General features: G+C 41.3%; 1 protein-coding gene across 2 annotated transcripts in view; it reads right to left on the reverse strand.

Annotated features, from left to right (window-relative positions):
• The window catches only part of arid3a (AT-rich interactive domain 3A), a 44,622-nt gene extending 24,791 nt beyond the window's left edge, over positions 1-19,831 (reverse strand). For both annotated transcript variants that reach the window (XM_063495848.1, XM_063495847.1), the window contains exons 1-3: positions 19,573-19,831; positions 5,827-6,558; positions 5,434-5,725 (exon numbers count right to left, since the gene is read on the reverse strand). In XM_063495848.1, coding sequence (XP_063351918.1) covers positions 5,434-5,725; positions 5,827-6,161 — 627 coding nt within the window. In that variant the 5' untranslated portion in view covers positions 6,162-6,558; positions 19,573-19,831. The remainder of the gene's footprint in view (positions 1-5,433; positions 5,726-5,826; positions 6,559-19,572) is intronic.
• Between the last annotated feature and the right edge of the window lie 4,844 nt (positions 19,832-24,675).

Below are 24,675 nucleotides of genomic sequence, written 5' to 3' on the forward strand. Positions count from 1 at the left end.
GCCTTATTCCTTTGCCTTTTGTTTTCATGACATAAGCAGAGCCCATTAACCCTGTGTTGTCACTTTGTTAAACACAGATGGCAAACAGAGGCGTCTCAGAGCACAGTGAAACATGCCTGAGCTGATTCATTTTGAACCCTGCAGACTAGATTAGGAATGAGTCTGCAGAATATTGCAGAATATCTGGCTTAGGTCTGAAAATCCAAATGACACGCTTGATAAAAGTAATCGCTCGCTGATTTCTTAATGATAAAACCAAGCAGATGGATCGGATAAAAGCTCAATAGCATGTGAAATATTGATCAAACACAGACGTATAGTCTGACATTAGTCAGTCATTAACAGTAAAAGGGTCATCTGATTACGAAATCCAAGAAGGGCAGCAAGATGTGGTTTAAGTTCCATTTCATTGCATTTTATCACAAATCTTTCAACAGGAGCTTGTGGGCTATACAGAAGCAGAAGGAATAAACAGAATTGTGATAAATAAATGAAACTCACGTCAAATCAGAACAAACGGCTTCGCTAACGTAGAACATAAACCCACTGAGCACCTTTCAGACAGCTGTATCAGCAGAAACCTGATGGGCAATCCCAATAAGTGTCGCTCCCAATTGGCTCTCTTTGGAGCTACACTTCCTGTAGTCACTAACAGACAGCCCCCCGCCCCCATACCTCCTAATATATATGTGTGTGTTAGCAATTTAATGTTTAGTGCCAGTCCCCCCTCCCCCTCCCTGATCACTGTGAGTGCCATGAATTTTTAAAGACATCCCTTCTTTACTGTCCATCTGGGCTCCATCTGCCCAGCTGCTGGTGTTTAAAGCAGACAGAGACACAGGACGGGATACTTCAAAGGCTTTGCATGGCCTCTGGCCCGAGGAGGATAGTGTTCATAAAAAAGGTAGCTTTTTATGCTGACATGTGCACCACAAAGAGACAACATAATAACTGAAACCTGATTGTTATTGTACATCAACTTTGTTTTGAAAAGCTCAGTATTTCTGAAAGGTGATCAGGTCAACACCAGAATGCATGAAATAATAAATGAAGCTGCTACAAATAGTTATTCTTCCTTTTATGTAGGAATTTGGATTCCTAATTTGATTTGGATTTCTAACTCTCTCTCAAAGCTTTCCAAGTTTTTATCAATAACTATGCCATAACAAAGCCTCCACTCAAATCGCCCAGTATTTCAGTGGAGATTGATGGAAACAAATGCATGCAGGTCTCCTAGCTATAGGCTTAATTTAATAACTAGCTGGGAATAAAAATGGAGCGTGATACTGATACGGACAATTCCAAGAGTCAGACATATCGGGGAGGGTCATACATGTGTTCCGTTTGCGGCGGTATCACTGAAATAGCTTCACCAGACAGACAAATCAGTTGCATTTACAAATAATCCAACAACCCTGGCATTATTTGATATCTGTATAAATCCTCGCTCTTTTATTTCATTTGGCACCGCTCTGCCTCGGCCAGATATGACGCAGCTGGCAAAATGCCTTGAATAGTCTGATTAATTCATTTAAAACCACAGCGTAATCAGACATCCGACCAGGGCAGACCTCTCGGCTTCATTTAGTCTGACCTTTCAGGCGAAAGAGGCGAGATAGAAGGAAGGTGGCTGGGTGATCCACCAGGAATGCAGGTTTGCTGATATATCTTTCCAACACAGCCTGGGGCAAACCTCAACTAAAAGCTGGGTGTGGGCTGGTTTTAGTTCGCTGAATCCACATCTTATGTTTATTGTATTTATATTGTGCACTAGAGCTTTTATGACCCTGTTGTTGTCTTGTAAAGTGATTAAGGATGCATTTTTTTGGTAACCGTTTATGTACAATGTTCTTATACATTCTCTCCTGTCCCCTGTGTGTATAACCACTGCTATGGACCTGTGGTGCCACACTGAGACATTTGTGCTGTAGGAACATAAAGAAGAAAAAAGGGCAGTTTTCAGTTTGGAAGTGCTCCAACTGCTCTGCACTGATAGAGGCACGCAAAGTTTCTGCTGAGGATCTGAGGTTCCTAGTGGCCACATTATCACCCTCCATCAGGCACATTCCAACAGCCTCCACCCACCTGCCCAAAATAAACTGTACAGTCTTAACCCCTTCCTTTCCACCCAGTGCCCTCCAAAGCACCCTACCAGCACATGACATATCTGAACATGTGTAATTGTAAGCGAGGAGGTTAGTGCTACCCATCAAACCCTCTTTTCTCCCCCCTCTGTGATAGAGATATTAAGTCTACACCCAAAAACTTTTCATGATATCTTGATAAAAACGGACCATCAGCTCGGTTGTTCTGACGCAGCACTAGTTGCCCGTTTTGCGCAGTGATGACAAGTGCAATATTTTAACCAACATAAATTACAGCCTCATGTGTCTTTTAATTGCCACGAGGGCTTGGTGGTATGGACAGGTGGTGACAGGGATTTTTTTGTGGGTGTAGCTTTCCTGGCCTTGATAGCTGCATCATACAGTATTTTTATATGTTTCAGATGATTGCACAAATACTCAGAGGTACATATAATCCCAAGAAGCCTTTAATAAGCAGGTTTTATTGTTTTGTTTTGTTTTTTGTTTGCACAGGGGCATCTATGACTGTGCTATGCGCATGTCTATGCGCTCAGAGCGCGTCAAGTCAAGTTTGCACTGAAGCCGTTTGCGGATTTTACCGTTTTTCACATGACGGGGAGAAACCACAAACGTTAGGTTCTGAACAAAAAAAGAAGAAGCAAAATAAAATTGGTGCACGCCACATACAAATTAAGGCTGAGGTCAACAATTTTGATTTGCTTGAGGTTAGAATTATCAGGGGACAGACTGTCTTCGTCGTGCCAGGCCACGGCTGCAATTATTTCCATCAACTGTAATCATCTGGGGGCAAAATAAGTGGATGTTCAAGACTGGAAAAACCTGGTTTTACAACGTTACAGACCGTCGAGGAACACCGTGAGCTCTACACAGATTTTACTGTTGTTACCCAATTCCCTATATCATGCCACAATGCTGAGTTCCCTCTTCTCAGGCTTTAAGTTGTGTAGGCGTGACACAGTGTTACCCAATCTATTGGGTATCTGACCAGCCATGGTGCTGACTGTCTTGATTATATAACGGTCTGCTGCACTAACACAGCCCTGTCTGATCCTCTGCTGACTGAGGTGCCATGATAAAAATAAAATAATAATAATAATAAAAACCCAAAAGTAGCCAGTCAAGTCACACACAACATTTACAGAGGGAGGGGTGGACTATTTAGAGAAGCAGACTATAGGTTTCAGAGAGTTTGAGTCCACGTACTCTGTAATTACAAGAAATGTGCCTTAAATGACATAATCTATAGTTTGGCTTAAAACTGGAGCACATGTCAGCTAGGAGCAACGTGGCAAAGATGTTTGACTTAAAAATAAATAAAAACTAAAGTTAACTGTATTAAAAGCTTTTTCTCTTTTCCTCTGAAGCAGTTTAGCAGCTTGTCTGTTATCTGTCCTGATAAAATATGTTTTATGGTTAGAATTGTGCGACAGGACGTGAGGTTGCACTTTAATGGTGGCTTTCATTATGTAATAAACTGCTGAATGTGATGGCGGGTTAGTGTATATTACATTTTTAAACTGGCAAAACAACATTTAGTTGTCACACCATGCAGAAGTAGTTTTGTTTGTTTTTTTTAATTTAAGGAGGCTAAAAATACTACTCTGTGAGCAGTTTTGAAGTTCGCATAATTGCACATTTTAGAAATAATAAAGCCTATGGATTCATTTTGCTACTAATCTGAGTATTAGGGTTTGTATTTTGCTTTTCCGCATCATCTGTGTGTCATGTTTGTGTCAAATGTAAAAATAAATACAGTAAAGAATTCAGTTTTATATCATCTGAAATAAACTTTTAACCAACCATCTTCCCGCTTGCGTTCCCTTTTTATCGACAGCTGCCCTCTATCCAAACTAAGCTGTTGACAGTCTTAAATCTCTTCACGTAAACAGCCCGTCTTTATTCCACCAGGGCCTCCCTCATAATATCCAGCCCACTAGCATGTTTACAGTAAACGCCAGCATGGCAAAGCTGTTAACATGCACTCTAACCCACCCACAGCCCTCCCTGATCCCTCTGAGCTCCTCTTCCTCAGCTTCCAGTTCTTCAAGACAAGGAACAACTTTCTTTCATTCTTAGTCCACATTAGTTGGAAAATCAAAAATCTCACCAGGCACCAAGCTGCCACCGGAAGAAATTGTCTCTTCACTTATCTGCCTTGACCAGACTGAAGTGGCAAAGGCAAACTTAAAACCCTCACCTTAGCCTTTATCAACATTTTGCCCGGTGGCTAGTGCTAATTTCCCACCCTGGTCAGATTACATCACATGCCGCTGAGAAAGTGCCATGGAGTTTTAATGTGAATGGCTTGAGGGCCAGATGTGGCCCACTGGTCAACAACAAATATTTTAGACTAATCCGCTTCTTTGGCCAGAGTCCCTCCAGTCTGTAGCCCTTAATACCATCAATCAGCAGTAATGACAGCAACAGTTAAAGCTGCGGACTTAAATGACTTAAATGGCAACTACAGCTGGGGCTAAGATATAAGAAATAAGTGTTTATGCACGGCAGAGTATTATAATTTACAAAGCTATAATTGAATTGGTCACATTTTAATAGTAAGACAACTGACTTTTTTCCTCTACTCTGATTCACTTGTACCATATCGCACCAGTTTGTTTAACCATTTTACCCAGCTCGGCCTGAATCTGAAATACGTACATCCAGTTGCATTCACATAATCCCCTGGTATCTGGGAGATTGTTGTTAGCAGGGGGTTAAAGTGGGCCAGAATGATCCAGAATGGTGCTCAGACACTTTCGGTTAATGAGCAATTAAATCTGATTGGCTCATTTCCATTATCACAAACTGCAATGGCTCATTTTAGCCAGTGTCACAGAGTCAGTGAGGTCACTCCAAGATCCTGCCTGCACGCTTCCTTTTTTTGTCTCATTTCTGTGATTTGTTCATGGTGTAGATATAAAGGTGTGTTCGAGGTACAGAAGTGGACTGAGTGATTCAAATAGCTTGATTTATAAGACACAGGAAAAAAAACATATGTTAGTGTGTGATCATTTTGCTCCCCAAGCTGGAGAAAAATGCAAGAAAGAGGACACGAGAGGAAGCTGAGAGATTATAAGAGCCATCAGAATGAATTGAAGCTTACTGTATTCGTTAGTAATAGGTACCAATATTCAGCTTTATACCGTTTAAGGGTTGGAAAGCTGCCACAATTGCAAATGTAACACGGCATTATATAATGCACAACGTAACTGTTCCTCCCCACACACACACATCTGACCTTAGGGTTCCCCCACCTGCCAAATCCTACTTTAACCTCTAATTGTCGGTGCAGACCTCCATACAGTAATGGACCAGAAAGTGATGGTACCTGTCTGAACTGCTCCTCGTAGGTCCAGTCTCCGTGGTCCTGCCCACTCAAATGGTTATGCGTGGTATGTGAATGCAGATGTGCTCCCACTGCTGAGCGGGACTCCTGCTCAACACTGGGACGGACCTTCAGGAGCTGGGAATGGGGGTGAAGCTGGCGGTGAGGCAGCAGGAGGATGCCCTTGCCAGGGGCTACTGCATCATGACCTGTAGGCAGACCTTCCTCTCCAAGGTCATCCTCAAAGTCTTCTTCCATCTCACCTTCAAAGTCCTCCTCGTCCCATTTCTGTTTGCTGTGTGCGTCACAAATACATTTATATATTGAAAAACTACACTACACACAGAAGCTAGTCACTGAAATTTTCAGAAAAGTCCAGCAAAGAAATTTACTTACATCTGTTCCTCTTCATCTGACCCCATCATGTCCTTGTATTGCTCCTCTCCTTCATCGTTGTCCTCGTCATCGCCTTCCTCGTCACCACCACTGCTGCGCTCCGACATGGGGCTGTCCGACACCCTCTGCAGCCCGGCCGCCGCGGCACGCATGGCTGCAAGAGCCGCTATCTGAGTCTGCTCCGTCTCAGGTGCCGGGCTCCCTATCAGCTCATCCCCTCCGGCCGCACGGACCTGAGTCTGTTGGGCGGCGGCTTGCTGCTGTAGCTGCTGCTCCATCAGTAGCTTGGCCCTCTGCTGCCTGTGCAGATTTTCCATGACGGCCTGCAACTTCATCTCCAGGGAAAGTGGCAAAGCGTTCAGAGGCCTTCTTTCCCCTCCCTCCCCTGCTGAAGGAGCACCAGTCGAAGGCCAGTCAGGGGTCAACAATAGGGGGAGCAATAGCCAACTGAACCTGGGAGGAGGCAGCTAGCAGCTCGCTGTAGGTCTGGAGGTTACGATGAAATGTGGGTCTCTGAGGGGGAGTGAAAGGTGAAAAAAAGAGGAGCTTGCTGACATGCAGTCAGAGGTTGGCTGCAGTTCTGAAGACAGAGGCCTCTCTCTTGTCTCAGTGGTTTTTCCTACAGTTGGGGAGAAACCGAAGCCGGTAGCAGAGGTGGCTGGTTCAGAGAGGCACAAGACGTGGAAGTAAAGAAGGAGGGAGTACAAGTCTTTGCTGACAGCCTACAAAGACCTGAGGAAGAGAAAGAACAGAGCGTCAGATTGCCACTTCCCACTCTCTGTAAAGATCATTACCTATTCAGATCACCCTTGATACTCATCTAGTAGTTTCTCCATTTTTGATTTTCTGGTTTCAATAATCCTGCAAGAAAACTCTGTGACTATTAATGAATAAATAAAAGTTCTGTAAAATCTCAGCGCTACCCTGTCTACTCAAAAAAGGAAAACACAAAGGAGAACAAAATGTTTAATATTACTAACAAAAATGCAAATTGTAATTCGAGATTCCTGTGAAACACAAAATACACAGTCTTTAAAGGTAACGTACATTGTGAAGGATTAGTCAAACAAAACAAAACATGCGAGGAACAGGACAAACTGTTTCAACCTCAACAACAAGAGGAAGTGAAATCACAGGAAGAACCATCACTTTTTTTACCTGGTTGGCTATGAGTCGAGATGAATTTCAGCCTACTAGCAAAAGATTTTAGGCAACGCTGTCTCAGCAGCATTAGCAAAGGTTGAATTAATATTCACACAAGTGTCACATCACTGAGGCTTCACTGCTGTGTTTTCCCCTTTTAGAGTGAGACACACAGTGGGGAGTTTTCTGAAAGTCACGTAGGTTGCAGTTGTTCTCCTACACACCTGCTCCATAAGTGCCCAGGTATGCAAAGCAGGCTGTACTATAAGCAGTGACCTTCAACCTATTGACAGTAACGACGCCTCAAAGATCCCCTGCTAAACCCCGCTAACCTAGAATCTGGTCAAAATGCTAAGAGGCGAGGGTTTGGGGAGGCCGCGTTTAGATCAGTCACATACAGATAAGAGCAGAGTCGACAGCGCGAGGGGAAATGAAATTCAAGTGCAGGTGCTGGACATGCCAAGCTCCAGTCATGACAAGAAGCAGCAGTGACTGTACGCCAGTACTCATTCGGCTATGCTGACTAATATTTGAAAGAAACTGATCTCGATAACCACCATCTGGCACGATCTTTGTCTTTCACAAACTTCAGATTTTGCGTTGCGTCTACTCATTGAGTATCCTTTAAATGAAAGCATGAATGATCGTCTTTTCGAGGTTAGCTCAATCTGTATCACAACTACACGCAACGCAGTGGCACACAAACACAGTTTTTGGATTGTTTTTTCAGCTGATATCTCAGGCTTGCATTTGCTTTTCTTACAGATGACAACATCTATGAATCCCCTTTGAAAATGTGACCAGCACAGCAATCCTGGGCACAGCATACCTCATCATTACAGGTATTTTCTTGAGCACAGAGGTTGTTTTTCTCCAGCGTGCGGCTAGCTGGAATTACACAGGAAATCTCACCAGAGTTTCACAGGTTTGGTAGTATAATTACATGTAGGCACGAGAGGGTAAACAGCGTATCCACTTTTCAGGCCCGCGGTTTCTTGAGGCTTCCAACTGAAAGCCATGGTGCCACTCACAGGAAAATTAACCTTTTTCCATATCTTGTGTTTACATAGCTGTGAATACTTGATAAGAACACATACAAGCATCCTGGCCATCGCCAGGAGATGTGTTTTTCCAATCAGCCAATTTCTCAACAAGATATTCAAATGGAAAACAACAGCTTGTGCAACATTATACCTGTGTGACTCATGCAAAAGCTCAACTTACATTTGCACAACATTAGTAATCCACAGAGAATTAATTGTGCACGACACAAATGACACACCAGACCGATGAATGAAAATTTGCACATGACACTATAAATTTAGGTGCCGTTTATGTTCCTGTACCGCCAAAATAAGTATACATTTCTTATACACCAAGTATTAAATAGTCACAGTCTGGAGTTAGGTACAGCAAGAAGTCAAATTCAGCAGCAGAGCTGAAACCCTGCAGCTCATTCTGAGAAAATGCGCTTCAGAAGCACAAACTTCTTCCACTACTAAGAATCGAAAAGCTTCAGAGGTGTTTGATAAAGTGCAAGTTACATCCCCTCACCCCAACATTATCATGCACCAATAAAAACCACAATAGAAATATTTCAGCCACTCTATACCATGGTGTTAAGAGAAATGTTGCGCAAGGAAACAAGAGCTGTGAAACTTTGTTTCCACATAGGGCGAAGGAAGTGACAACTGACGGAGCAGATGTAGTAAGGCAGCTGACAGATATTCAATATTGATTCAGTGCATTCTTTAGGGGCAATCGAGGCGCAACTGAACGCCTGCAGTTGTCAGACGGATAATAAAGCAGGATTATGGCGCCTCACCGAGCTGGATCTGGTTCGACTGAAACAACTTGTGCACGTTGTATTTACAGTGGGATCCAAGGGGAAAGATGCCGAGAATGACAGGAAGCAAACTCTCGACTCCCGACTATCTAGCAGCAATAAAGCATTAAATGACAAGCAAATCCATTTCGGAACAACGCACTCGCACACGTTATCTTGATAGCACATGTTGCTTAAAGTGGGTTTTTTTTAAGAAGTCACACATCACAGTCACGCAATTTCTGGTGTTCACTTCATGTTTGTGCCATGAGCATTACAGCTCCGGATACTGCGCCCCTCTCTCTCTCTCTCCCTGTCTTCTTGTCATATATGTAATTTCAAAGACAGAAGTGATTACAACAAAGCTCGTCTGTTGACTCTTCCTGTGCAGGGGGAAGCAGAAGTGGTCTCTTTGTTTCATGCCACTGATGATCAGTAACATGATTTCCTTCATGCTAGATGGTGCAAATTACATTGCACCAATACATATGTTCCCTCCACTTCCCCAAACGAGGAGGTGCGCTTGCTTATAAAGACTTTCTATATGACAGCGTGCATTACAAACGACTACATTGATGTTGTTGTTGTATACTGCCTGAACTAAAAGAAAATCTGACTGTAGCTGAATTTTTCTCACTTTGTGGCTTATCTTAACCAGAGATTCAGCTTTTCAGCTTTTAGTTTTTTTTAGTTATGACATTAGGATATTTCTTTTTAATGTGAAACAACAAATCAGCTTCAGTTTTCCTCAGTTACGCTGCTCTCTGTCAAAACCTCAAATATTTGCTGTTGATTACCACATAAGCTCAAAAAAAATAAATAAATAAAGATGTGTGTGGGAAACCTTAAAAAAAAAAGAAAAAAAAAGTAATAAGCGAGTAAGATGTTAACACGTATATATCTGCGCTGCAGAAACATGTATGCTTCTCACTTTTTGCATGAGCATCACATATTTTTGCCTGCGTGACAAATGTTTTTTTTTTACATCTTCTTTGCTGTCTATCAGCAAAAAACAACAAAATTTTCATGCTGCCATGCAACATTTCAGATGCTATTATTTCAAGAACACCTTGATTTGTTTTGGAGCTCTGACTTGTGAAGAGTAGCTAGATGACTAGTTTTGAATCCCGGTCAGAGGGGGTGGGTGGGGGGGGCCTTCTGGTTTATATTAGAGTCATAAAGCCGGGTACTTATTAACAACAGGATTCGGGGAGTTAAGAGTGCTTAAAAGAGCTGAAGCACTACCACTACTCCTTTTTAACTGCAGCAAAACGGCCAGAGGTTGACTCTTGAGTGAGTGATAAGGCATTTAGTATCTAGACCACAGCTTGCTGTGAAATTTGCAGTGAAGCCGTCTGAGTGGCAATGGGTGATTTCCCTTAAAACCCCCTCATGGGGTTTCTTTGTACTGTACTACACGTGAGAAATCAGCGTTCGTGGGGGAAATGTCTCGACATTTTCGACTAGTTACACGAGTAATATTTAGAATATTTAGAAGCTGCTGTTGCACTAAGAAATTCTATGTGTACAAGATCCTGTGGCGAGAAAACAAACAGCTTTCATGCCCTGTCTGTCTTCCTTTTTTGCCAGTCAAAATGCTTTACAAACTCATTTACACCAAACAAATTATACCATGGTGTTGCTCCTTCTCTGGGAAACATTTCCATATCTCAGTATGTCGGGAAAAGGGGTTAACTCAGGAGCTTCTGAGAACTTGACAACAGCAGACAACTTCCTCTGCAGTTTTACTGCCACCTTTACGAGGGCTTACTGGACAACAACCCCACCAACATCTGGCTTTTGTAGTCAGTGGGAACAGGCACAATGGGCATTCATTCCTGTGTAAGTAGTCATGAGTATTCATCGCGTCCAGCAACCTCTGTCACCTGCCTCCCACAGTGCTTCAAAACCAGAAACATGGCTCCAATATTTATTTATAAAGCATACAAGCTACACCCCGCTAACCCCTCAGGTTTAGTCTTCCATTCAGAATAAACTGCAACAGTCTGCCTCCAAGTCTGTATTTACAACAAATGGATCAATTATATAGAACAGCACTTTATATGTACAACCAAATTATGAAGAATAGATCTCACAGGGACCGCCGATAAAACCTCTGGAAGAAAGTCCTCTTATTTTTTAAAAAAAAAACCTCTGGCATTTGTGTGGATATATTCCTTGGGTTCATTTAACAGCTAAGTCTAAGTAGACACTACCTACTGGGATAGATAGCAGGAAACCATGAGTGGGTGAGAGGAATTGAGGAACCACTGGAACAGAAACGTAAGCAGCTGGATGAATGGGGTATAAAAAAAAGAACACTAGCAGCTAATGGGTTAACCCTGTTTTTTTAAAACCCACATTTGGGAAGTGGAAGACTGCAAGGTCTGAGCAAACAGGACAGAGTGATAAGAATGGGAGCTAAGGGTCTAATTCCAACAAGATAAAGTGACCCAGGCTGGCTCAACATACAAGCACATACAGACTCTTGATAAATGAAAGGAAAACCCTGAACCCTTAACCCCATACACAGAGGAAGGATCTGGTGGCTCTGTTCTGCCATGCTGGCTATTTTCCTGCCAGGTTTTGGCCACATCTGTCCTCTTGGGGAGCGTGGAGGGTGAGGGTGTAACAGCAAATCCATACAAAGATGTTCAATTGATCATCTTTAACTTGAGATGTGAGCTGATGTGAGAACTCTCTTCCAAGATGGCATCGCCCCCATCTACGAGGAGCCACAAAATGGCTTGGTTACACCTGTGACTCTCTCCACCACCTTTTGATTTAGGACAAATCAAAATCTTCCTCCTACAAAAGCAGACTGAAGCCTTTCTGATGAAACCTTTAAGACTCTTTAAGTTTTTTTAATTTGATTCCCGTCTGTTTATGTTCAAGAGTGGCTGCGTGCGATTTCCACTCTTGAACCAAAACCATTCATTTGAGCAGGATTCATCTTTGCAGACTTTGTTCATAAACCCATCAACATACAAAAAAGCACTGGGCTCACACACGCCCGTATGATGTTTTCGGCATGCGTGCCACAATGAGCAATGAAAGAAAGAAAGAAAAAAATTCTCAGTGAGAAAGGAGCATTAAAACCCAAGGGTTTTTCCTCAGCGGGTACGTTCATGTGCCAGCAAGATTGCAGATTGTTTATCTTGCATTTCACATTTGGAATAAAAGTGTTAATTTCCTTTCATGTACTGAAACAACAAACCACCTTGTTCCTGATAAAACATCTGCGGTTTGAGATGAGCCGTGTGAGGTCTCTGCAGGTCCTGAAACTAGATATTAAAATGAATGTCTGTCTGTTCTGCTTGACTAAAAATCTGAGAATTAGATTTTTTTAAAGCTGTAATCTGCTTTTTGTGCCCCGTCTCGGCGTATTGCTCGCTGACGTGAGTGGGTGGGTGACACTGTAAAAGTTGTTTCGGTTTAGTTTCCGTAGATGGTTCGTGGTGTATGTTCTTTCTTTACATCTGGTTTAAATAAAAAAAAAAAAACAAAAAAAAAAAAAACAAGCTCAATCCAAATGGACGTGCAGACAGACTTAAATGGCATCGATGTTTTAACGCGATGCGGGTTAACTGAAATCCTGCAAGTTGTTATATCATTCAGCATGCTGTCATGCATCGATAGCTTGTACCATACTGTTACGTTAGTAGAGAAACAGGCTTTGTACTGATGTTATCAACAACATTCCCGGGCAAACATACGTCTGCCTGCCCCTCATGAATAATTCTGTCTGTCTTTACTTTTAATATCAACGCTCAGTCGACTCAATCATCACACCTGAATTTATCAGATTATTACACCACGGTGCTCTCTGCAGCAAAGTTTACACACTTTTCTCAACAAATAATGTAACACAAATTATTTAAATACTACACACTGGAGGTCGCAGAAGAAGAAAAAAAAATGCAACCACACCCATTCTACTTCAAACTGTTTAAGTATACAAGCTGCTTTCTGTGTACACTAATTTACATATGATCTTTTTAAATAAAATAAACATATACTTGAACAGCCAAAATGCTTAGCTCGCACACAATTACCTGCAGCAACTAAGAAATATGCAGAAATCATTACTTCAATTAACAAGTTGCATTCTCCTCCTGAGGCAAAACATTAACCGGAAAGGCTGTTAACCTGAAACTGAAATGAACAACACGCCTGTAATTTCAGGTAAGCAAATATTTTAGTCGGAACACACAACTATTGCAATAAAGAAAGAGAATCAACTGAGTTAGTCACAATAAAGTGCACTTTTCAGTCTTTATTTATGTCCACTGTGTGCATTCAAATAGTTAACATGCTGCTTGGATATTAACTGAGGATAGCATTTAAAATGACAGATGTTTGCAGCAAGGGATTCACGATTACCTCTGAATCTAGACAAAATGGGGAAAAAAGGAACGGGGTAGGGATAACAGCAAAAAGTCGGTTAGTGGTGCTGGTCTTGATTATGCCTCACTCTCGCATTCCTCGCAGTATTACCTCGTAAGGCAATAACACAGGCTCCATTGAACCCCAGTGGAGCAACAACAAGATCATTGAGGAAGTGTCGCACAGGCCGGTCACGTATTTTCCACTGAACCCTACCAGCAAGTCTAGGCCAAATCTGATTAGCGCCAGCTATGCTATAAATTAAGTGGGCATATAGCAGCAATAATCCAGCGATCCACTTCTCAGCAGTGAAATCTGTGGCCATCAAGCAACTGGATTAAGCCGTGCACGCGAGCGAGGCTAATAGTGTTTTGCATGCTAAAACCACCATATGATCTACAGTGCTCTGATTTCACTCGAAGGAAATGTAAAAAAGGCCTCTGCATGTCATTTGGAAACAGAGGAAAGTCACTGCTCCTTGCTCACATGTCTGAAACACTCTGAAACAATATGAGTAGTATTATTATTAATAAGAAACTGTAAGCAGTGCGAAAGGAAAACTGCTGAGGTTCAATACTTCTAGGAAAATGGAAGGAAATCCTAAAAATCATAAAAAGATTCAATTATAAGGCTGGATACTGATATAAGTCAGGTAAATAAAAAAAACAATACGAGCTGCTTAAAAGAGGTCAAAGAATAACCACAGGAACAACATGTAACCATGTGTGTGGAAAGGTTTGCATTTCTGCACGTCAGACACATGTAACTTCAAGGCCAAACAACTGACAGGGAAAATGTTTCTCTGTTAGAGAGAAGACCGTCCCCAACTGCCTGAAAAGTTATCAGCTGAACATTCAAATAAAAAAAAAAAAAGAAGAAGAGAGGTCTCTGCTGATTCAGCTGAAACGTTTGCTGCTGATAATGCCTCGCTGGTGGATATTGACTTTGCCATGTTACAACCCTACCGAGAGCTTCGAGCAGACACTGTATTATTACAGGAGCAGACATAAATCTCATGTGACGACAGCTCTGGTGGGGAGACGCAGACCATTCTTAAGGAGGCCATCGCAGTCTGTGCTGCAGTGAAAACAACAGATGACATCAGTATTTTTATGGTTAACTCTCTCATGGCTCAACAGTTTCATTTATACCGGCTGGTACCCGTTCTTTGTTGTTCTGTTTTGCTTTTTTTTTTTTTTTTTTTTTCATTTTTCTTTTGTGCAGCTAAACCGCAACCTAAAAAAAAACACAAAAAAGAAACAGTTTTCTGAAACAACTTCCAGAGAAAGTGAACAAACAAGTCATATCAACAGATCAGTGCTTTCATTTTAGGCAGCTGTTACTGTGTCCACTGATCCATGTTCATTTCTGCTTAAGCTTTCACTACTTTACTCTGTGTCTATTCCCTTCATGGTTTAAAAAAAACAAAACAAAAATAACCCCACTACTTTTTTAAATACAATTAGTGCATTTAATCAAGCCACCTGTACTGCTAATATTAATATTAACTACTTTAGTACCTCCAGTGATTACTATGAAGGCAGTTACCAGGTCAGAACTTTGCCATGAAAAACAGAAGCTCAGGAGACAGGCTGCGTGTTGCAGCTCGCAGGTTTCAGTGCACTGCCATTGTGGCTCCAGAGTGATGATATGACGGCGCTTCGTCTAGCATGGGAAAGGTGGAGGGGGGGCATTTTTCATTGAATGGCATGAAAACTGGATTAACTTGTCGGTTTATATAGAGACTACGTGGTCACGTCACTGCATTGTGATCTTTTACAATCCATCCTTTTGTGTGCACACGGTTGATGGATGATTGGAAACCTAAGATAAAGACTTCTTTGCACACAGAGAAAAGAAAAAAAAAACACTGCTGGTGGTTAGTTCTGTATTAGATGTGGATTAAACATCTCTGCCTAATAAATACCAGCAGCTTGATCTGCTAGCAAAGGATTTAGATTTGATTAAATTAGTTTTTGATTACTCGGGTGGGTTGTTAGTGCCAGCTGACACAAACGTAATGCTAAATGTAACAGAAATGCTTCAGGTCTGATGGACACGTCAGCATGTTGCAGCTGTGGCCTGGTATCCGGGCAGATGAGCACGGGGCACATGTCTGGTGCCGAACCCACTGCGTTCACAAAGCTTACATCTGTCTGAGCAGGTTGGCTCAGAACCTGCAGGCCATCCCAAAGCCTTAGTCCTTTCCTTTTGCCTACGTCACTGTCAGGCCTGCTGGGATTCCCTCATGACTTCAGCCCACGTAATGAAGTAACTGTATGTGTTTTTTTCCCTGCATTTTTTGGCTATAGTTAAAGGCCCACGTGCTGAACAGTGCCTTCAGAAAAGCAGCTTTTGGCATAAGAACAGCTGAAAGGCAGCCAAGCCGCGCTGCCTCCCACTACTTTAATGGCAGGAAGGCTTGTGGTGTGCAGACAGCACTCAACATTCACAGTAATACAATCTCTGCTGATACAGAAGCGTTCAAGTAGTCAATGCAGTCCTTGAGCCAAAGCCTACACCCCTTGGGAGTTGCAGGAAGGGTGAATAAATAAAAGCAAGAAAATAGCTCTGAACACAGTAAAATGTTTATAGTTTGATAAGAAAACAAGTAGACTTGTCTGTCCTGTCTGAGCATGTCTTCCTGTCATTAACTCGCAGCCACTAACCAGTTTAGTGGCCAACTGCCAGTGTCTGCCGTTCACTCAGCCGTGATGCTCGGAGGCAAACTGAACAAGCTATTTGCATGTGACACTTACTACTTCCAAATGATCTTCAAATACACTTGGGTTGAGATCAGGCACCGCTGACGACAGGAAGCTATGTGGATTTTTGCTTGTAAATGGCAACGTGACACTGCCTCATGCTGATATGTGCATTTGGCAAGCTGAGAAACAGTGAGGTGTGAACCTACCAGCAGCACCAACTCCTTAAGACAAAAAGAAGAAGAAAAAGTGAATTAAAAGAAAAGCAGAAGTCTGGCTCTACATGGAACACACATGACTAATATATAAGGTGTTACATGAACCTGAGATGGTTTCAATACAGATAATCCCAAACGCCAGATTAAAGAAGAGGCCAGAAGGGACTATGTTAAACAGCAGGAGAAAGAAAACAGAAAACACACTCCGGGGAACCAAGAACAAATGATACCAGCAACAGAAAGCAGGCATATCAGTAGAAGCCAATGCAATGAGAAGACAGACGTGGCCATCGGCCAACCCACAATACATGTGTCAGCAGCACTGATATCTAGATGATAGCAGGCTCAATCGCCTACGATAATAAACGGAACAAAAAAAACAAAAAAAACAAGCAATGAGTGAGAAACACATTACATTTTGCTTTGAATGCCAGTCATTTCATTTCTAATCCACAATAAGCCAATCACAATGTAAAATAAAAGCCTGGCTTGCTTCAGCTGCGTTTCCCTATGCCGCTGGTCAAAGGATACCATATGGAGAGGGGACCAAACAGATTAGCGGTGCAGTTTTTCTAAGGTGATTGAGGAATGGTGGGGCGTGGGTGCCATGATCAGGACCTGGAAATCTCTGTTAAGATGATGCCAAGTTCTGCGACTCAGCAGCTCACACTTTCTTTGCGTCTGTCAGCAACAACTTAAGAAGTAATTATGCCCGCTCAGATGCGGGACGGCTCTCAACCTTCTTGGCAGCGTCTTCTCCTGGTTCACCTTTTTGGGTTTCAAAATCACCTGTCCTCATCAATTTGTGTGCGTGCTGAAAACTTTTACAAAATTGATGACCACACAAAGAACATTTCAAAACCGTTCCTGTGACCTCAAACCACACAATGGACCACTTTGTTGCATTTTTGCAGCAGAGAATCATGAATCTGAATCTAACGCTTTGATTAGAAGACTTTTTTTTTTTTTTACTTTTTACAAAGAAGCACTCATCCTGATGGAAGGGAAAAGCATCTAAAACCACCTTTACATAAGACAGTGAAACCAGACTTGACTGTTTTTTCGTGACATAAATGTTTAATGTCATCCAGACAAATATACTCTATGGGGCATTTCCTGTGCCTGTACTCCACTGTCCCCTTTACTTGGGGAGAAACTTTAACAGTAACCACAAACCAAATGTTAGTCAGTTTTGGTTGTGGCTGCGAGGTTCCTCGTGAGACAAAACAGACTATTATGAGAGAAATACAGTTTGAGGGCCTCTCGACTCTTTTTTGGATGAAACGTTAGCCGTCCCCCTTTTTCACAACTGCGGACGTCACATGAAAACAGTCTGCAGGGCTCATACTGTGGACTTTCTCACTACCATGCTGTAGCACTCAATATGGCACATTGTGTCCAAGCCACCGCTGTGACGCGACTTTTCTTTGGAATATTTTTGACTGGACTTGATTTTATCTAGCTGCATCAGAGTTGCACTTACACAGAAATGTCAGCAACTTATGGGATTTTTTTTTTTACGTGTAAGAAACCGAAACAACCCTTGAACTCTAGTGAAGATCATCTCATTCAGACGATCTCATGTAGAGTTATTTTCACATCTTTAAGTACATCTACTTTCTTACATTTTTATGTTTTTGGTTGTTTTTGTTTTTTTTTATATCAGCCTTTAGACGAGTAGTCCATACTCCCAAGAAAGATTTGAGGTTTTCAGAAGTAATTTCAGGTTTAACACAGTTTTATTTTCAGTGTATGTATTTAACTTCTTTCCTGGGTACAAATCTTAACCTGGAAACCTAACAGTCTGTGCTTTGACTGACAGACATGTGTAAGCCTTTGAAAAGCGTGTCACCCCTGAACGAATAGAACTTCCTTGATGAGAGGCTTCATTCATTCATTCTTTTTTTTCAAGTGTAGGCTGTAGGCAATTTCACAGCCATCAAATTGTCCTAGAGGCCTTTATATAAACATAATCCAGAGAGAGGGAGCACTTAAGCCGTGTACTTACGTGTTGATAAGATTTGCAAAGTCTACTTACTTTTTGATAGGTCTTTATTTGTTCATCTATTTGCTCCCTATACTACCAAGACGTATTTAGCCTGAAGCATTGTGATTACAGGTATAGTCAGATAATTTAAAAAAAGAAGAAGCTGGCATTGATACTGAAAGGCTTATTAAGGCAGGAATTCACACAGTCAGCATTCATCTCTTCTTTTCCGCTCTAACATGAAAAACTAATGCTTTTTGCTCTGTGCTAGAGCTTAAATTCCGCCAAATTACGTTGGTTTGGTTTCCTTCTTCGGAGGAAAAATGCAGCACTGACCCTGTCCATGTCTGCTATTGGTCATCTGGTTCCAGCTCCGCCTCTTTTATGTGAAAGGACAGAGCTAGATTAGGAAAACCTGGTTTTACGTCCACTGTCGCGTGACTGTGGTTTAGAGCCTTATGGAGCTACATATGTTAACCTTGCTTCTTAGCACAGGTCTTTGGGGCTGCCTGCTCTTACTAAAGTGAGTGGCATGAAGCAGTCTTAAAAACCTGCTTCAAAGTAGTCCATAAAGCCACCTTTTGGTCTCCGGTGACTCCCCCCTGCAAAAACACCACCACCACCTCTCTTTCGTCCCCTCCCAGCTAATGCAGAACATGGCAGCCAAACCTCCAGTGAAGGCCCCAGCTGTACTTGCAGTCACATGCGCTGGCTTTTATATCTAACTTAAAGGGCAATGGGATGTACTTATGTTACACAATCATACAGTGGATGTGTAATGGCGGTGTAAAACAGTGAGTTCGAGCTCTACAGGACGCGGCGTCAGACGTCGTTCAAAATGTTTATATGCATATATTTATATACGTTTGTTTAAACCCCCCACACACATACTTTAATTTGCACTTTTAGCTCCCAAGATTTAACAGCAAGAAAAAGACGCTTTGTCTGTTATTGGCACGTAGCGAAGCCGGTGTGTAGTGTGACTAATCCTCCTGCAGTGTGAACTTACGGCTTTACGTTTGGGACGTGGTTGAAGTGACAACGTAACGGTCAGAAATCGAGTGTTAGCCCTTATTACTACGGTGACACGGTTACCAGGTAACACCAGAGACGAACTCTGCTAGTTATAAAAATTACAACTTTTTCTATTTTTACTCTTCATAGTATTAATAAATATATACACATATATATAAATATTTGAGGGGTATTGGGGTATTAGTTTGCAAAAAAGTGCCCTTTCAATCAGCGTATGGTTAATATCTAACCGTTGTGAGTGATTCACGGTCCTTGAGTCCATCCGCTGCCTTTGCAATAGGCAATTGATCAGACATTTGAAAGCGTATCGATAAAAAAAAACCCTGCGTCCTTTATAATAAGTGACGAGACAAACACAAGGAGGAAGCCACGGAAAAGTGAACGGAGTTTAAAGGGCAGCTCGGGCACAAATAAAGCGAGCGAGACAGAGAGAAAAAATAAACTTACCACATCGGCTTCCGTTCGGTATTCTCACTCCTCAGAACCGGAAGAAACATTCCTTGTTTTCTCCGACTCTGAATCCCGACTGCTCTCGCTCTCACCGGTTACGCGCACAGGAAAAAGTCCCGGAACGAGGTCGAAGAGAGGTGATTAGCGTGTATATCGACTAGAAATGAAGTGGCTTCATGTGACTGCATGATACCCACTCGATCGGCTCGCGCATGTAATTGTGTTTTTTAGAATTTGCGTGGCGCTAGACAGACACGGAGACAGAGAGAGAGAGAGAGGCGTGGAGAGACGGCTCTCTCCGGTTTGCACACTCACATCATTGGTTGACAAACAGCAATCAGATGCAAATTCCTAACCTCTGAATCAGCAGGGGCCAGCCCCCCCTCCTCACCCCAACCTCCCCTCCTCACCCCAACCTCCCCTCCTCTTCCTCCCGGACGCCCCCAACCCCCCCGGCAGGGTAAGTGCAGGGCTATAAAGTGGGAGTGGGGCAGAAAGCTGGGCACGTTAGAGCAGATGATGCAAACTTCAGGCACACTTTGCATTTGGTCTCCCTGCGGTATTTAACAGATGGACAGTAGCAGGTGAATTAAAGTAAACGTAGCAGTGTCAACAGACGTCAGAAGTAGAGTACTCAGAAGTAGCGGCGCAGAAAGAGAAGGGGGAAAAGGTGTGGTTTAATGTGCGGCATTTCGTGGCCTATTACAGGGGTTTAAAATGTGAATAAATAAAAATAAAACGTAGCGTAGAGCGGAAACAGCCACGTGCGTAAGGACACAGTGAAGCTGTTTACAATCAAACTACAACAGAAAATGGTTATTTAATCTGCCAAACTGACTGAATTCAATTTCGCATGAAAAAATATTTCTATAAAATATTATAAAATAGAAAATATTTTATATTTTTAAATTCTGTTGTACCTTCGTTAAAGGAAAAATAAACCCAGTCGCCAATAACAAGTAATTATATGGCCAGTATCACGGATACCAATGCCAATACCGATATTTATAAACTTTAAAGGTGGTTTATGAGATGAATCAACATTAATTTGCAAAATTTAGAACATATTTTAATTACCATATTATTATTTTATTTAAAAAAAAATTGGTTAACAGTGGGCAACATACTGAACTATGATCTGATACAATAACAAAGTTGGTATCGATATGATCGATATTTGATTGATCATCTCTGTAGCCCACAATGAAACACTGTTTTACTGTTTTGCTGATACTTGGGATCTAAAATGCCAACGATGTGCATATATTTAAATGATATTTCTTCTACCTTGTATATCTACATTTTTGTTGCTAGGTTATGCTGCATCTGTTTATTCCCGCTGTGTCCACTCTGCTGCTGTAAAATTGTGTTTTCCCCTTTAATAATTATGGGGCTAATAAGTGATATCTTGTCTTGCCTTTTATTATTCACTTTTCACAGCGTTTGTCATACTGCAAGGCTTTAATAGATCAGGCTGGAAAAATATCCTGCATTAGTTATTAGAGTCACTTGGGGGGGTGCACCTTCAGGCCTCTAAAAAAGGTATCTGGCTAGAATAAATGATTAATAAAATGGTAATTAAAAAATACAATCGCTCCCAAACAGAGAAAAACAATGAAAATCTTTCTCCAAACACTTTATATAAAGTTTGCAATCAAAAAAACAATGCTCAGTAAAAAAAATAAGTTTGTAAGCTTGTGTGAGCTTTTACGCGAAGCCCGTTCCATTTAGGGTTAATCGAGTCTAATTTGGCTCTATCTTAATCGTTGATGGTTTCATTTTATTTCATGTCGCAACATTCATTTTGAAAATATGAAGGTGGCAAAGTGGTTGAACGTTTTACTTTCACAACACGTGTAACTCTGTAATCTGAATTAACAAGTTAGACTGAGATAAAATCGATAATTAGCCCCAAACAGGAGATTGTGCAATACTGTACAACCGCTAATTCGCGTTTTTGTTTTTTGATAGAAGCTTACGCCTCTTTGTCAGCTGAAACTCTGTTTAACTGCATTATTTTAAATGTTTTATATGTCGTCGCATTTAAACGAGGAAACAGTGCACACATCTGTTTCCAAACAAACTTTTCTGTCTCAAAATCCCAAACTTTAGGTGTTACATATCAGTGTGCAGTGTGTAAAAACACGGGAACAGCCTCTAATGTTACAGTTGGGAATGGAGAAATTACAAACCATAATACCTTCACACAGATTAAACTTGCAAAATGTGCACAGAAAATAATCCCTTTAGCCACAGGTAAATAATCTGTAGGTCGTTTCTGACCTTTATCTCTGATAGTTTCCAAAAAAGCTCCTGGTTACATCTTTGCTTAAAAAGAATCATGTGGGAATCAGGCAGGTGAATGCTGACTGGCTGATAGCCCGCTGCAGCTGTTAGCTGAAATGTACAGCTCGAGATATTTAAAACAGAAAAGTGATCCCGTGTCTGCCTCATCAGGTGAAATGGGATCCGGGAAAGCAGTTTGCTCATTGCCCCGGTCCCAGAGAGAGGTGTAATTAAAATCAAATGGGCCCCTGTCGCGATGACAGCTCTAATTTCACACTTGATACCAAAATAATTAAAGAGCCCGAAGCGTTTTCAGTACAAATGAACTGCTGCAGGGGTGTGGTTGGCATGAGGAGCGGCGGCTTTAACAGCAAAATACAAAAACAGTCATTTTGCTTTTAGATATAAATAAACAGCCAGACAAAAGCTTCAGTGACAACAATGGAAGGATTACTTAATGAGAACATGGACACACAGTTCTCACCCTTATATTCTTACATAAACAGAAAATAAGTATTCCTGTTTTCATGTAAATACCGAGTGCTAGGCCTGTGCGCTACTCAGTGTTTGGCATGCAAATATGACAATCGGTTTGGGCTTGTATTTAGATTTAAAGGGTTTAGCCTTGAGGGATCTTATCTCTGACCCGTGCTCTCATGATAAACAGCAATAAACTGTGTTTCAGCGTCTTTACGGAAGGCTGCGAAATAAAAAGATGCTCATATTCCCTTACATTTGTTACCCTGTTGTTATCTTCATGTCGGTTACCTTCACGTGCTGCTCTTTGGCAGTTTTACAGATTTTATTCTGAACATCTTTCTGAAGTGACTGGTTTTTGCTTGTCTTCAGCAGAAACTGTAAACTAATCCAACTTGCTGAATGTATTTACACAGTCTTGTTTGCCTCCAGTGCAGTCTCTTTGTCACAAATGTGAGAAACAAATTAAAAGGTGATCAGGCCAAAAGGTAGTGAAAAAAATTCAAAATTGTGAAAGCGAAGTGCCAGAAGAGGAAATAAATGGTCACAAACTGTGTATCAGGTTAAATTGTCTAAATGAGGGTCATGCTTGTGTTTTACTATAACACCATCTAGTGGAAATTTAGTGCTCATTGCTCTTTGACAAATACTTTTCCAGAAAGGCATCACTGAAAAGTTGTTATTCTTTGATCTGTTATGTTTTTAAGTTTCTATTTTCTCTGGTGGTTGTTACTAGTTTTGTTGTGGTTACTGCACTTGAGGGAAGTATTAGAACCCAACTTTGCTGTTCAATTATTTAGTTGTAAAAGGTAAATGATCATAAAATACATTACTGTAGGCCAAAATGCTCCTTCATTAGCTGAAGCTTCTGCGCAACACAAAACCACATGCAGTCAGGCCCTTAAATACTCAAGGTATGAAAATATCTTGAGGAGACTGGCATGTCATTGTGATAGACTACAATCAAGAGACATCTTCATGAATGGAAACAGAGAGGCTTCACGACAATCCAGTCTGTCAGTTAGGGTGGGGACAGCTTATGACTTGGGGAGCAGCTGGATGAATTTTGAATTGCACAGGGCTGTAGTCTTCGCCAGATTCAGCAAAATGCTGCAAAAATGACCAGATAGAGCTTCACAGTGCAAAAGCAACCAGAACTGAAGGCAGATACAGTAAAGGCCTCGCAAGCGAGAAAACAACATTTGATATCTATGAGTTCTACACTCCAAACGGTCAATTATTAACAAAAATTTGAAAATGGGGGGATTGTATAAAAATGTCTAAATCCTGAACAAGCATTTTCAAGGATTTCAAGCACCTGTACAAACCCTGTTCAATGTTCACTTGAAAGACCACCTTATAAAGTACTTCTAGCTGAAATGATGAGGACAAAATACATGCTGCTTGTTATGTGAAAAATCTGAAAGTTGTGGCTGAATAGACAAACACAGTGAAAATCTTCTGAAGTCTCAGTGTTCTCCTGTGTGCTGATGCAGACTGTGTGCACACAGAAGACTCAGTGCCAGTTATCAATTTAGTTATTTTTTGCACTGCATTAGATAACATCAAAATAGTGTTTTCAAAAATGACAATAATATTCCCCATTGTGTTATTTTTGTGTTGTAATCTTTAAGAAAAAACTAAAAAAAAAACCTACCTCATAATCTTTTGAGTCTGTTATATGGCGGGGCGCTGTGGACACCCAAGTTTGTGAATGCAATAACTCAAGAACGAGACAATGTAGAATTTTTAAATCAATACCATGGTTGCATTTACTGAAAATCTCTGTAAGGTTTAAATCTCAGGGACCTTGACTGCAAGGTCAGAGCTCAACTTTTCTAAAGAAAAGAGGATTTTTCCATTTATAAAACATATATGTCTACTAGGAGGCTAAAGGTTAGCACTATATTTAAAAAGAGTTACAAACAACAATTAGATGATGCTTAAAGCTGGTTTATTTAATAAACATCCAGTTTATTTCCAATTTGGATCAAATTAGGTCTGATTGAAGGACTGATGTAATGGTAAGTTGTCCGCTGCTCCACTTTGAATATTGGTAAGAACTTGACACAGAGATGACTTAATGGATTTTAAGCAAAATTGTGCCTCAGTTCAAGAACATATTCATCAGTTGTTTTTGTCTTTTTAAGCTTTTTTTTCCTTTTAAATTTTCACAAGAATTGCTAGTTCCCCTAGAACAGGGGTCCCCAATCCCAGTCCACGAGGGCCGGTGTCCTTGCAGGTTTTAGATCTCACCCTGGGTCAACACACCTGAATCATACGATTAGTTCCTTACCAGACCTCTGGAGAACTTCAAGACAAGTTGAGAAGGTAATT

This window comes from Pelmatolapia mariae, linkage group LG15 (genome assembly GCF_036321145.2).
Source record: "Pelmatolapia mariae isolate MD_Pm_ZW linkage group LG15, Pm_UMD_F_2, whole genome shotgun sequence".
Classification (NCBI taxonomy): Eukaryota; Metazoa; Chordata; class Actinopteri; order Cichliformes; family Cichlidae; genus Pelmatolapia; species Pelmatolapia mariae.